This window comes from Salvelinus sp. IW2-2015, linkage group LG4q.1:29 (assembly GCF_002910315.2).
Source record: "Salvelinus sp. IW2-2015 linkage group LG4q.1:29, ASM291031v2, whole genome shotgun sequence".
In the NCBI taxonomy this organism is placed as follows: domain Eukaryota; kingdom Metazoa; phylum Chordata; class Actinopteri; order Salmoniformes; family Salmonidae; genus Salvelinus; species Salvelinus sp. IW2-2015.
The window spans coordinates 61,220,886-61,235,855 of record NC_036842.1 but is presented as its reverse complement, the minus strand read 5'-3'; the positions used below and the strand labels follow the sequence as shown (position 1 = coordinate 61,235,855).

Below are 14,970 nucleotides of genomic sequence, written 5' to 3'. Positions count from 1 at the left end.
TACGTTTATACCTTTGTGGCTAGATGTAGTAGCCCTACAGCGCAAYCTAGTGGTCATGTCAGGGACAATAGTTGTTGTCAACTAGTATTGTAGTAGTATTGTAGCTAAGCCAGGACACCTACAAAAGGAAGGCCAAGAAAAGGGTCAGGAAAAGGGGCTGAGCTGGACCCAATGAAAGAAACAAATATCCCAAAACACCCCTAAACTAGACTAGCCTTACGTAAATTACGTAAATGTAGCCTACTTCAACAACAGCTAACTAACTAACCAAAAATACAGAGGGTGGTCCACCCAGTTCTAATTAGTGTGTTTATACAAAGTATTCCTACGGGTAGTGTATGCCCATGGGCGACCTGTCTGGTTACCCCCTTTTCCCACCATCAAACAAACACCATAACAAAACCAATACTCACAGGTGGGGACAAAGTGACATGTAGTTGCAAAAACCAACTAAGAGATCTACAGACAGAGAGATTGAGCTCCAGAGAAAACAACTGACAGGGTTTTAAACCAAGGGAAAGGGAATGTGATTGGGTAAGGGAAAAGGAGAGCAAAGAAATACACATACAGGATACCTGTATCCGTAACAGTACATGTAGGTATGGGTAAAGTGACTATGCATAGCTAATAAACAGCAAGGAGCAGCAGTGTGAAAAAAGGGAGGGGGTCAATGCAAATAGTCCAGGTAGCCATTTGATTAACTGTTCAGCAGTCTTATGGCTTGGGGGTAGAATCTGTTAAGGAGCTTTTTGGACCTAGACTTGGTGCTCCGGTACCGCTGGCATGCGGTAGCAGAGAGAACAGTCTATGACTTGGGTGAATGGAGTCTTTGACAATTGTTTGGGCCTTCCTCTGACACGCCTAGTATAGAGGTCATGGATGGCAGGAAGCTTGGTCCCAGTGATGAACTGGGTCGTACGCACTACCCTCTGTAGAACCTTACAGTCGGATGCAGAGCAGTTGCCATACCAGGCGGGGATGCAACTGGTCAGGATGCTCTCGATAGTGCAGCTGTAAAACCTTTTGAGGATCTGGGGACCCATGCCAAATCTTTTCAGTCTCCTGAGGGGGAATAGGCGTTGTCGTGCTCTCTTCACGACTGTCTTGATGTGGACACCAAGGAACTTGAAGCTCTCGACCCGCTCCACTACAGCCTTGTCGATGTGAATGGGGTCGTGTTTGGCTCTCCTTTTCCTGTAGTCCACGATCAGCTCCTTTGTCTTGCTCACATTGAGGGAGATGTTGTTGTCCTAGTGTAACGGATGTGAAATGGCTAGCTAGTTAGCGGTGGTGCGCGCTAATAGCGTTTCAATCGGTTACGTCACTCGCTTTGAGACCTTGAAATAGTGGTTCCCCTTGCTCTGCAAGGGCCGTGGCTTTTGTGGAGCGATGGGTAACGACGCTTCGTGGGTGTCAGYTGTTGATGTGTGCAGAGGGTCCCTGGTTCACGCCCGGGTCGGGGCGAGGGAACGGACTAAAGTTATACTGTTACACTGGCACCACACTGCCAGGTCTCTGACATTCTCCCTATAGTCTCATAACTTCCGGTCATTGTTTCGTCGTAAGCAAACTTAATGATGGTGTTTGTGTAGTGCTTGGCCACGCAGTCATGGGTGAACAGGGAGTACAGGATGTGATTAAGCACGCACCCCTGAGGGGCACCCGTGTTGAGTACCAGCATGGCAGATGTGTTGTTGCCTATCCTTACCACCTGGGGGTGGCCCGTCACAAAGTCCAGGATCCAGTTGCAGAGGGAGGTATTTAGTCCCAGGATCCTTAGCTTACTGATGACCTTTGTGTTTTTGGGATCCGCTGTATCTCAGGCTCTGTAGTAGTCACTGACACCTTTATCTGAAACCTTTCTAACAGTACTATCATGTTTGTAGGACTTACAGTTGAAATCGAAATTTACTTTATTTTGGTAGTATACAATATTATTCTTCGTTTAGAAAAATCCACCAGAGTTTAAAGCAAAAACAAAAGGAGGGTGGTTGGTAGGAGTGTAACGCTAAGGTTGCGTGTTAATCTCATCATGGATAAATTTAGCTTTTTAGCAAGTACTTACAACTTTTTTTGCTAGTTTGCAATACTTACTATGTTAGCTAACCCTTTCCTTAACATAACCCAACTCCTAACCTTAAACCCTAGCCTAGCTAACGTAAGCCACAAGMAATTGGAATTTGTAACATCATACGAAATGGATGAACATTATTAATACATACCATATGAATTGTAACATACTAAATGGAGTCTCTCTGATTTACATACAGAATACGAAATGTTCTGAGACCACTTTGCAAGAGAAGGTATATAGGGCTAGTATATCCTTTGTAGAATTGTCCCAAATCACATCAGTGACTGCTCACCTATGCTCCCATTCATCACCTTATTTATATTCAAAGGCAAGCACATTCAATCTGGATGAAAATGGAAGTTTATTCTTTCGGTAGACAAAATAAACGACAATTCAAAACATATTCCCGCAAACAACTTCAACAAAAGGACAAATATTAACATAGCAGAGAACGAAGAGAAAGGACAAAATGTGGTGGACGATATAAAAACTGCTGATTTCAGTTGGCGAGCTCTTGAATAAACTTTTTTTCTGCCTACATCAAGGTTTGTTGTCATCCMAAAAGTTTATGATTTGCAACTGGGTCTGCTCTCCAAGTCTCAATGTTGTAGGACTGGCTAAAACTGCAGGTCTCAGTTGATAGTGAGGACGTCACTCTGGATTTCGTGGCTCAGTTGGGTCTGTAAGTCACTCAGTTTCTTTTTCAGCACTGCCAGAGCAGACATGACGATGGTCTCAGGTCGCAGTGAGCCACACGTCTCCACATTGTAATAGAACCTGCAAAAGTTTGAGAMAACAGAAATTAACCGTGACGTCTTTCTCGATCATTATTCACCCTCTTTGGGTGCTTCTACACCTGCATTGCTTGCTGTTTGGGGTTTTAGGCTGGGTTTCTGTACAGCACTTTGAGATGTCAGCTGATGTAAGAAGGGCTATATAAATAAATTTGACTTTGTCATCACATACTGCTGTAACAATCAAAACCTCTATCACATACAGGTATTGTCCTCATAGGAATGGACAGTGGACACTGATGATTAGGGATGGGTATTTGAATTGATTTCACCACCATTCAAATCGTATATTTTTTCAGATATCTGCTCTGTTTCAGCAGAAGGGTGGGGCGAGAGAGGAGCAGGGGCCGGTGTGTGTGACAGTCTGTGTTGGGCACGGAGGGAGAGAAAGTAGCCAAACCGACTCCCGCTAGTTAGACAAACTTATTGCTGCCATAGGATATATATCATACCATCTGGTAGTGCATGTTTTGACTTCATCAAATCTTTGTACCTAAAGAAGCTAGCCAGCTACAGTAGCCATCTAAGTTAGCCAGCTAGCTAGTTAAAGTAGCATGGCTAAGTGAGGAAATTTTGCTGTGCTCCCCGTACTGGTCTACAACAACTCCGTTCATATGAAACGGCCTACCTGTTGGTTGAGCATTGTAGCCGCCTACTTCTCATTTAGCCAATTCTATTTTGCATTGATTATTAATCTCCCACTTCGCTTGTTACACATGGAGACCGACTGTAGCGCTGCTTTGATTGACCAAAATGTGTGTAGGCTAGAGGTGACTTTTTCTATGGGGCGCAACATGTGTTGAATGTTATGGTCTATCCTTGTAGGCTATGTAGCAATGTCACATACAGTGCCTTCGGAAAGTATTCAGACCCCCTGACTTTTTCCACGTTTTGTTACGTTACAGCCTTATTCTAAAATTGATTACAACTGTTTCCCCCTCAATCTACACACAATACCCCATAATGACAAAACAAAAACAGGTTTTTAGAAATGTTCGCTAATTTATAAAAAATGTCAAACTGAAATATACATTTACATAAGTATTCAGACCCTTTACTCAGTACATTGTTGAAGCACCGATTGGCAGCGACTACCGCAATGATTCTTCTTGGGTATGACACTACAAGCTTGGCACACCTGTATTTGGGGAGTTTCTCCCATTMTTCTCTACAGACCCTCAAACTCTGTCAGGTTGGATGGGGAGTGTTGCTGCATAGATATTTTCAGGTCTCTCCAGCGATGTTCGATCAGGTTCAAGTCCGGGCTCTGGCTGGGCCACTCAAGGACATTCAGACACTTATCCCGAAGCCACTCCTGCATTGTCTTAGCTGTGTGCTTAGGGTTGTTGTCCCGTTGGAAGGTGAACTGTTGCCCCAGTCTGAGGACCTGAGCACTCTGGAGCAGTTCATCGTGGATATCTCTGTACTTTACACAGTTCATATTTCCCTCGATCCTGACTAGTCTCCCAGTCCCTGCCACTGAAAAACAYCCCCCTAGCATGATGCTGCCACCACGCTTCACCGTAGGGATGGTGCCAGGTTTCATCGAGACGTGACCCTTGGCATTCAGGCCAAAGAGTTCAATCTTGGTTTCATCAGAACAGAGAATCTGGTTTCTCATGGTCAGAGTCTTTAGGTGACTTTTGGCAAACTCCAAATGGGCTGTCATGTGCCTTTTACTGAGGAGTGGCTTCTGTCTGGCCACTACCATAAATGCCTGAATGGTGGAGTGCTGCAGAGATTGTTGTGCTTCTGGAAGGTTATCCCCATCTCCACAGAGGAACTCTGGAGCGGTGTCAGAGTGACCATCGGGTTCTTGGACACCTCACTGACCAAGGCCCTTCTCCCGATTGCTCAGTTAGGCCAGGCGACCAGCTCTAGGAAGGGTYTTGGTKGTTCCAAAATTCTTCCATTTAAAAATGACAGAGACCACTGTGTTCWTGGGGACCTTCAATGCCGCAGAAATGTTTTGGTACCCTTCCCCAGATCTGTGCATCGACACAATGTGGTCTCAGAGCTCTAGAGACAATTCTTTCAACCTCATGGCTTGGTTTTGCTCTGACATGCACTGTCAACTTTGGGACCTTACAGGTGTAGACAGGTGTGTGCCTTCCCAAATCATGTCCAATCAGTTGAATTTATCACATAAATTTGCAAAATTATCTAAAAACCTGTTTTTGCTTTGACATTATGGGGTAGTGTGTGTAGATTGCTAAGGAATATTTTTTTTWAATCCATTTTAGAATAAGGCTGTAACATAACAAAATGTGGAAAARGTCAAGAGGTCTGAATACTATAYAAAGGCACTGTATATAATTTGATTACATTTTAGAAAAGGCCTTTTTCCTGTTAAAATAGGCCTATATTTKTTCTCCTCAAAAATGAATACTCTCCCAAGTAATCGAATACCAACGTCTGTTTGAATAACCGTGCCCATTTCTGCTGATGATGCACACTAAATGCTCCATAACAGACATGTGATTTACCTCTCAGGTTTGCCATTGGGGTCAAATGGGGCTTGCACCTCATCCTCCTCAATCTCTGAGTATTCACTCTTTGGCCTGAGACAGAGAATAGCAGGGTCAATTCTAATGGATAAACAATAAGTGACACTCTCCCTCACAGAATACTTTGTCTCTCCCTTAATAAAGAACATTACAATATAACACACCATTCCTCTGGCCGTGGGTACACAGTGTGCCTCAGTGCATTGTCTGGGTCATACTCAAAGGATACGCCGGCTGTAGGGTTCCACTTAGCATGTTCCTTGCCAAAGCCCTTCTTGGCATAAGCTCTGAGACGCAGCTCCTGACCCTTTCGAAGCTTCACCAGCAAAATGTCTGACAAGACAAAGGAGGCAGAGTCGAGAGAGAGAAACAGAGGTAATGTGTGTAAGACACCAAATATTTATAATAAAATGCTGTAATAGAAGACCATGGGGAAGAGCAGCTCACCATCCTGTTCAACATAGTCATTGGGATCATTGTCTCGACTCTTGGAGGTCACCTGAAGATCAGATAATATAGAAGTCAACTCAGTTCTGAAGAAAATAGTAAGGGGAGGAAAGTTTACRTTGAATTATGGTTGAATGGAAGCTCACTCACAGGGATGACTCGAGGGTGGTTGGACAGCAGGTCTCGTGAGGTCACATGCCGGGTCTGGTCCTCTGTGCAGCGAACATCCAGCGTCAGTTCAACAGAGCATTCTGGGCAGAAATCGTCACATGTACAGTCCTGCGGTAGAGGGGAAGAGAGGTGCAAAGCATTAGGGGTTTCATCTTCATGTAAGCATGGCTGGCAATGTTACTTTCCGCCATCTTCATCAGGTGTTCAAATGCTTACTCTGGAGTACTGCATCTTGTCCACAACATCATCACTTGTGAGGGGGATAAGACCTGAAAATGTGATCTTAGTTATCAGTGCAATATTGGAACACAGGAAGCACTAGAAGGGACAAAAACAAAAGTTGTACAATTCACTACATACCCACTCTGTGAGCAATGAATTCATCGTGGATCACAGAAGAATTTGCATCAATTTGAATCCAATCAATAGCTGAAATGAGACAGGAGATTAACACATACACTAACCATTGTGGCGAGGACATGGATTTTACAAACCACTACATATTCATAATATTATTAATAAGAACAAGCACAGGCGATAGAGTATCTTACCTATTGTTGCAACCTCTGACATAAAGACACGTCGGATGGAATTTGCAACCCTGTATAATCAGACAACACATGTGAAAGAACACATGTGAAAGAACACATGTGAAAGAACACAAAGAACATTAACATTGTAACTTCAGCCAATAGCAGTCTCATGTAATATTTAAGCTTATGATCTAGCTCGCCCTCCAGGGTGATGAGCAGGCACTATGACCCTGCACTTGTCTTGAAAATCCCAGACCTGCACTGTATATACAAAAGTACGTGGACACCCCTTAAAATGTGTAGATTCTGCTATTTCAGCCACACCCGTTACTGACAAGTGTATAAAAATCGAGCACACAGCCATGCAATCTCCATAGACAAACATTGCCAGTAGAACAGCCTTACTGAAGAGCTCAGTGACTTTCAACGTGGCACCATCAAAGAACCCAACAAGTCAGTTCGTCAAATTTCTGCCCTGCTAGAGCTGCCCCAGTCAACTGGAAGTGCTGTTATTGTGAAGTGGAAACGTCTAGGAGCAACAACGGCTCAGCCGCAAAGTGGTAGGCCACAGAAGCTCACAAAATATTTGATCTGACAACGGGACAGCCGAGAGCTGAAGTGCGTAAAGATTGTCTGTCCTCGGTTGCAATACGAGTTCCAAACTGCCTCTGGAAGCAACGTCAGCACAAGAACTGTTCGTCGGGAGCTTCATGAAATGGGTTTCCATAGCTGAGCAACTACACACAAGCCTAAGATCACCATGCGCAATGCCAAGCGTCAGCTGGAGTGGTGTAAAGCTCGCCGCCATTGGACTCTGGACCAGTGGAAACGCGTTCTCTGGAGTGATGAATCACACTTCACCATCTGGCAGTCAGACGGACGAATCTGGGTTTGGCGGATGCCAGGAGAATGCTACCTGCCCAGATGCATAGTGCCAGCTGTAAAGTTTGGTGGAGGCGGTATAATGATCTGGGGCTGTTTAACATGGTTTGGACTAAGCCYGTTAGTTCCAGTGAATGGAAATGTTAACGCTACAATATACAATGACATTCTAGACATTTCTGTGCTTCAATTTTGTGGCAACAGCTTGGGGGAAAGCCTTTTCCTGTTTCAGCATGACAATGCCCCTGTGCACAAAGCGATGTCCATACAGAAATAGCTTGTCGAGATTGGTGTGMTAGAACTTGACTGGCCTGCGCAGRGCCCTGACCTCAAGCCCATTGAACACTTTTGGGATGAATTGGAACACCAGCTGTGAGCCAGGCCTAATCGCCAAACATCAGTGCCTGACCTCACTAATGCTATTGTGGCTGAATGGAAGCAAGTCCCCGCAACGATGTTCCAACATCTAGTAGAAAGCCTTCCCAATAGAGTGGAGGCTGTTAAAGCAGCAAAAGGAGGACAAACTCCATATTAATATCCATGATTTTGGAATGAGATGTTCGACGAGCAGGTGTCCACATACTTTTGGTAATTCAGTGTATGTTGGAACATACATCGGTTACATCGTGGGAGGCAACCCGTCTCTCGGCTGTTCCCTCCCAGCAAGCCAACTAGTGACCTAACGCGTTAGCTATGTAACTTTACACATGATTTGGTCTAACATTCCATTGCTGCGTCATCATTGACCTGCATACAGAAATATTAAAACATGGACATATGTCATGCTGTAGTTATTTCAATTATGTATCAGCGGGCCCCAGCTATTCATTGCACTGGCTACGCTCTCACAAGCTACGTAACGAGCTCGTTCACTAGTAAGCTAACGTTTGGWTAATTCATTTAAATGGTTACTCACGACAGATCGGTGTTCTCTATGACAAATTTAACATTCTCATCCGTCAATTCTGTGATTTTCACGATTGGCTGGTTAGCATACGGCATTGTTAACGTATGAGAAATGCACAAATAGAAGTTCTGTATCGATCCGTCTCAAAAACAACACCAACCCCGCGCACGCCGCGAAGGCCTCAATCGACGACTACTACTCATTGGCCAAAATAAAATAAAGTCTGTGATTGGTTACCAAGTCGTGGTGGGGGTGTTTAACATCCGGGTCACACCTTTCACCCGTGAYGTCGAGAAAGATGTTTCAAAATAAAAGTTTAGTGCGCCTAKGTGAAATACTTATGACRCGTTCCAGACAACTGGGAACTCATGAAAAAAAACGAACTCTGACTTGGAAAAATCTACTTGAACGTTCATCCAACTCGGAATTCCAAGTTGGAAACTGGCACCTTTCCAGAACTCCCGACTTTCTGACGTGAAGATCGCTGATGTCATGACCCCATTGTTTTCCTGAGTTCCCAGTTGTCTTGAAAGTACCAACAGCATAGTATGACTACATGGTAAAATACATGCAGTGTTGTTCATCCCAAGGACCCCCTTATCCTAAATCAATAACTGAAAAAAATAAACAAGATTGTTTTGTTGTAACTGATCTGTAATTTATTTAGGAACTCTCAATGGAGCCTAACAAAAACATTTCAAATACAATCATATTTTTGCATCCTTTATACAAAAGGAAAATGGATAGGAAGTAGATGTGAGGGAAAACCGTTTCAAACTGGATGAAAGTGAAACCTCATACCAGACCTAAGGCACAATTATATTTGTATAGTGGATAAAGGCGACTAAGCAATAAAACAAACCAACACGATAGGGTATTACAGATAAGAGAAGAAATGTCTGAGCTGTGAGCACAGAAGCTGATCTTCAATGCCTCACACACAAACCACTGACTGGCAGAGATCAGAGGGGAAGGGAAGGGGATGGTGGAACAGAAATAGACATATTTTTTCATCGTCTTTGGTTAATCCCTGTTAGATTCTTCAGCTGAAAAAAAAAAAAAAATCTCCAGTCACTACTAAACACACAGAATACAATTGGTATTAAATTAAACAAATACAGTGCATGACATTAAAACATTTAAACAATCTAGGATTCTGAAAAAAAGTAATCCAAGGTTCCAAGCAATGCTGCTGTATATGTTTAAGACACATATTCTGCACGGATACAACAGATCTTCACAATGCCCGGAGAAGTGTTTAAAATGTCAATTCGTAATAATAATCCTTTGTTTTGTGCATTYTATCTCTCTAGCACCCTCACCGTAACAGCAGCTCCCATAAGCCCCTGCGCCACTGCTTCTCCTGTAGATGCCACCTACAGGACACAATAGCAAAATAGGTGTCAATTACACATATTGAGTTCCCTTAATATAGATTGCATACTAGTGAGTTCTTTCTAATGGATTTATATTTTATCACTAGTGACCTGTTACCTAATTAAAGGGACTATGCACAGACTAAGGAAATGGTACCTGTTTGGCYGCGCCAGCCATGTTGACAATATCCTGGATTCGGTTTTCAAGGAAGTTCCAGGTGTCCTGGAAGTCTTCTGAGGAGTCCTGTATCATCACCAGCTCAGTGGTGTTATAGATCCCTGTCAGTGCGGCCCGTTTCGTATACCAGTTCAACTGATATAGGAAAAATGTGAAAACTGAATAACAAAGATTTTGATACATAGACATACTATTAAAGTGGTTGTTGAAAGACAAAAACKTAATAAAAGGAAACATTTGGATTGGGCTGATTTATAAACAATTGACAAATAATGTCAGTTGTACCCACATGTACAATTAATGAGAKGAGAGGGCATAAAAAATGGAGATTAATAGGGTAGACAGAGTTAAAAGTGAGAAGGACAATGAGAGTGCAGTGTGAGGAGAGGTGGTGAGTAGTAACCTTCGCAGAGGCTGGTCGGATAGTATGAGGTGCCTGATGAAAGGGGGTGAGGAAGACATGGGGAGAGGGGTACTTAGGCTGAGAAGGTCGACTCACATCTGTGGAACGGTCTCCAGCATAGTACCAGATATCATCCACCAGGGTGGAGAGGTGCTTCAGACTGTCTGGGATGTTGTGTGGGAGGAGCAGGATACTCATAGCCTGGAGAGAGGAGAAAGGAAGATATACTTTAATCAGCAGAAAAAAACAGATGCCTGTTACTGAGTGTAATAATTTGGGGGAGACTAATGTTGATGGCAAAGTGATACATTTGATCAAGTAAGCTATATGTAACATCTATGCACAGATGTAATAAATGGTWGCCTCTACTAGTGTATCAAGACGATGTTACAAGATTAAGCTACCTTATACCAATCAGTAGCTTGAACTGGTTTAAGGTGAAGAGATTAACTGTCACATGTCTAGTTGATGTCTMAAGTCTAATTGTTATATTGTGTTGTGTGCAAGATACCTGTGGCCAATTATCGATGTATGGCATCAACATCCTCAATCTAGTCTCCACAGCATCTCTAAGAAACTCAGCAGTTTTCTTTGGTCTGCAAGAAATTACGTGGTTAACACATGCACACACACCATTAACAATCACATTCATGTTTAAATCCTAACTGCGCAGTAGAAGTGCACTATTCTTGCACCTGCTAAATTGAGAGTGTGAGGGAGCTTACTCAGCCTGACCAAGTTGGACCTGGTTGTGCTGMTCTGCCATTTGCTCTGTTAGCTGGGCATTGCACTGAGCAATGAAGTGCAAAACCAGGTCCCCTGCTCCATTCTGGAACATTCCACTGGAGGCTGCTGAGAGGCCCAGTGTCTRCTCCGAGGAAAACAGTAACAGGAAAGAAACAATTACATTTAGTCACGTAGATAAATCTCTCCATCCACACAACTACAGTAAATCCAACTTCCCTCCACTCACTTACCTCAGCCCCTGCTGAAATGGCCTCAAGAGTCCAACCATGTAGTTGGACAAAGTCCAGTGCAGCGTTAAGRATGTGTGCTTGCAGTTGCTCCTCTGTTTCATACTCTTCTCCTTGTTCTCCACTCTGGTCTGCATAACTGCAGTGACAATAGAGAGCACACAGCATAGACCATTGGCATGCACACGTCATAAGTAACTTAAGTACAAAATGTCACATAAATGTTGTTTCAGAGGCATATACCACAACATGGTATTGTAATGTTATTATGCATTGGTTAAATGGGTGTCAGTTCAGTTTGGTGGAACCTAACCTAGTGTTGGGCTGGGGAGCCTCCTTTGCAGCAGCTTCAGATGCAGCAGCCTCGGGTGCAGGCGCTTCATGCATATATGTGTCAGTGTTGTTTTTAGATGGGGGGGCTCGGTAATGCTCGTGGTAGGTTGTAGTTGAGGATGCAGCAGAGGATGGGGGGACAGGGATGGACTTGTCCTTGTCCTCCTGAAGACGAAGTGCAGCACAGTGGAAGCCTCGTCTCAGGCCATTGCATTGGGGACTGGATGTTTTTGGAACTACCACTACAAGAAATAAATCAGAAAAGTATGCTCTAATGATGTTCATACTGACACGATGCATCCTGTATTCTGACTAAGCACACGTATGAACTAAGTTGCCTAATATTGGCAAATAATTAAAGCTCCTTAAATTGTGACCGGTGGGTAATTTCAGGGTAGGAGTCCCTATGTGAGCAGTTTGTGAAAATACTTGGATAATGTAACCCCCGTCACAATTTACGGGGTTAGCCTAATTAGCTAACTATGTTTATTGGATCGAAGAGCTCAATACTTGCAGTTTTGATAACTACATGTGTTTTCTTGCGTTGAGATTTAGATTGCAATGAGTAGCCAACATTATATTACCAGATTCTGTCCTTCATGATCACCTTCTGCTTAAAGTGACATTGGTTGACTAGCTAGTTCCCAAGTTCTCTCGCGATTTAGACCTAAATCAATGTACACGATTACCAAAGTCAAGTCCCTGAGCTACTGGCTAATGCCTACAGACAAAGACCAACTAGCAAGTCTTGGCTCACCGCTGCCAAAACCCCGCAGGGCCCTTCCAACTCGTAGTCCTCGTAGCAGCGCCGCCATATCCAGCTGCTAACAGATATTTAGATATCAGACGCATCATTTTTACGCGACTCACTTAAGCAGCACGTAATAAACGTCATTGCTTTGACCGGAGAGGTAAGTTAGCAGGTCAGCTAACATTGACCGAAAACCTTTTTGCCTTATTTCACGTTCAGAAAGTCTCAAAGTCAAAGCRGAACTACCACACACACGTTTTGTGAATCTGCAGTGAATTTGCATAGCGAAAACATACATTTTGATGTGAACGTTTTGTTAGCTGTTCGTTAAACAACGTTAGCTTACTAGCTAACTAACATAACGTTAGTTACTAATTTAGCTGGTTGGTAACTTGTCACAAAGAGAAAAGCACATTTGAACGTCTTTAACTAAAAGAGTTAAGACCAAGATAATGTATTAAACGTGATGTGCTAAAATGGGCTTGATGATGTCTGTATGACTGGTAGTAAATTTGCCATAAACGTTAGGTTTCTAGTCAGTTCGAGAATATTCCATATTACGTGTGTTCTAGTTACACTTGATAGCCTGGATATCAGTCTCTTTAGCTAATCTACTCCCTGTACTCCATGTCATGTGCCAAAGTGACTGTGCCGTTTAAGATTAGAGAAGGAAAAAAATTATATTTAAGGCTCCACATGTTGTCATGGAAAATATTAATGTTATTTCCAACAACCCTTTAAGCAACTCTGCCGTAAATCCAGCGCATATTGAAAGTTGAAATTGCTGAAAGGCCAGTCTTTTTGGCAATGAGAAGGAGTGGAATGTTAGCTATAGAAACTGCTACTCATGTCGTGTTCAAAACAACTGGAAAATTTGTTTTGAATGGTCATCCAACTCGAAATTAYAAGTCGGAAACTGGCATCTTTTTAGAACCCCACTTTCTGATCTGAAAATCACTGACGTCATGATTTGACCTAGTTTTTTCCCGAGTTCACAGTTGTCTTGAAAGCACCATCAGACTACCTACATGGTGCTTTCAAGACAACTGGGAACACGGAAAAAATGAGGTAAAWTCAAGATGTCAGTGATCTTCAGGTCAGAAGGTGTCACTAGCTACCACATTCACAAAGTCATAAAACCCCACCTATTTCTACAGTTTTTCACCGTAAATCGTATTTTAAACTTAACCTTAACCACATCCCTAACCTTAAAATAAAACGCAAAAAAAGCAAATTTTTTTTGTTTTCATTCATTTTTACGATATAGATAATTTTGACTTTGTGGCTGTGGAAACCAAATTGGAGCTCTAGAAAAAGTTTATTCTGAGTTGGATGACCGTTAAAACCATTTTTTCTTCTTTTTTTTTTGGAATCTGAGCTCATTTTTACCCGGGTTCCCAGTTGTCTTGAATGCACTTTCCGACTTGAAGATCACTGGCTTCATGATTTGGCTTCGCCCCCCCCCCCCCCGAGTTCCCAGTTGTCTTAAACGCAAAGAGTCTGAGACTGCCATCATTTAAGTCATTTGTGGTGTAAAGGGTTGCGTCAATCGAATCTGGTATCAGGATAAAATGTGATTCAGAGTCACCGAACATACTTTAATTATTTTTATTTAACATAAGCGATAAATGGTAAATGCAAATTTCGTACATACGGGTTCACTGTATCACCACGCAGGGTAAAGTAGAGAACTGACTGAAATAGTACAGACATCTTCTTTTATACTGTGACAGATGTAGTTCCAACTTTAGAGTTGGCCTGTGACAGTAGAGGCTTAGCGTGGTTTAAACTTGCTAGCCTATCGGTGGTGCCCAGGCTGGTCCCAGCCTCACAGCACACAGGATCCAGATATCCGGAAGTGTTTGTTGTGAAGTTTGAGCTGAGTTGTCGGTGGCTACACTGCTCAGTTCCTGTTTTCTTGTTATTCAGCATTTTTCCRTCTTGTCTCAACCTTCTGTTTAGCACAGTCGACACCCTAGATTAACAACAGCTTTTCTGCAGTCACGCTATGTTTTGTGATTAACATGTCCTATTTCTATAAGGCATATATTTTTGTTAAAAAGAGAACAAAACCATCCTTCACAGTGGTGAGGAGGGGCACTGTACAAAACAAAGTCCCCAGTGATTGGATCCTTGCGTAGCTTTCCATGTAATGGGTATGGAGCATCACATATCCTGTTATAACAATTCTGTAGCTACAGTTGAAGTCGGACATTTACWTACACTTAGGTTGGAGTCATTAAAACTCGTTTTTCAACCACTCCACAAATTTCTTGTTAACAAACTATAGTTTTGGCAAGTCGATTAAGACATCTACTTTGTGCATGACACAAGTCATTTTTCCCCAAAAATTTTACAGACAGATTATTTCACTTATAATTCACTGTATCACAATTCCAGTGGGTCAGAMGTTTACATACACTAAGTTGACTGTGCCTTTAAACAGCTTGGAAAATTCCAGAAAATTATGTCATGGCTTTTGAAGCTTCTGATAGGCTAATTGACATCATTTGAGTCAATTGGATTGGTAGATTGCCTTTAAACTGTTTAACTTGGGTCAAACGTTTTGGGTAGGCTTCCCACAAGGCTTCCCACAATAAGTTGGGTGAATTTTTGCCCATTCCTCCCTGACAGAGCTGG

The 14,970-nt window shown here is 42.8% G+C and overlaps 3 protein-coding genes across 4 annotated transcripts in view; 1 reads left to right on the top strand and 2 right to left on the bottom strand.

The window, feature by feature from the left end:
* Positions 1–2,416: 2,416 nt before the first annotated feature.
* LOC111962299 (DNA-directed RNA polymerase II subunit RPB3) lies at positions 2,417–8,542 on the bottom strand. Its single transcript, XM_023985285.2, has 9 exons — positions 8,325–8,542; positions 6,545–6,594; positions 6,354–6,422; positions 6,210–6,262; positions 5,973–6,101; positions 5,823–5,874; positions 5,540–5,708; positions 5,355–5,429; positions 2,417–2,851 (listed from the first exon to the last, which is right to left on the bottom strand). The coding sequence occupies exons 1-9, from the start codon at positions 8,408–8,410 to the stop codon at positions 2,707–2,709; spliced, it is 828 nt and encodes a 275-aa protein (XP_023841053.1). The 5' UTR covers positions 8,411–8,542; the 3' UTR covers positions 2,417–2,706.
* A 518-nt stretch (positions 8,543–9,060) lies between these two features.
* Positions 9,061–12,446, bottom strand: LOC111962298 (ubiquinone biosynthesis protein COQ9-B, mitochondrial). Its single transcript, XM_023985284.2, has 9 exons — positions 12,337–12,446; positions 11,560–11,821; positions 11,250–11,385; positions 10,998–11,140; positions 10,784–10,868; positions 10,369–10,473; positions 9,849–10,004; positions 9,638–9,691; positions 9,061–9,361 (listed from the first exon to the last, which is right to left on the bottom strand). Exons 1-9 carry the CDS (start codon positions 12,392–12,394, stop codon positions 9,326–9,328), a joined length of 1,035 nt encoding a protein of 344 aa, XP_023841052.1. The 5' UTR covers positions 12,395–12,446; the 3' UTR covers positions 9,061–9,325.
* The window catches only part of LOC111962300 (anamorsin-B), a 14,520-nt gene continuing 11,950 nt past the window's right edge, over positions 12,401–14,970 (top strand). Inside the window, exon 1 of one of the 2 annotated variants that reach the window (XM_023985286.2) lies at positions 12,401–12,490. The gene's annotated coding sequence lies outside the window, so the exon portion shown is untranslated. Of the gene's footprint in view, positions 12,503–14,970 lie in introns of both variants that reach the window. The other variant, XM_070443018.1, reaches the window with a different exon arrangement.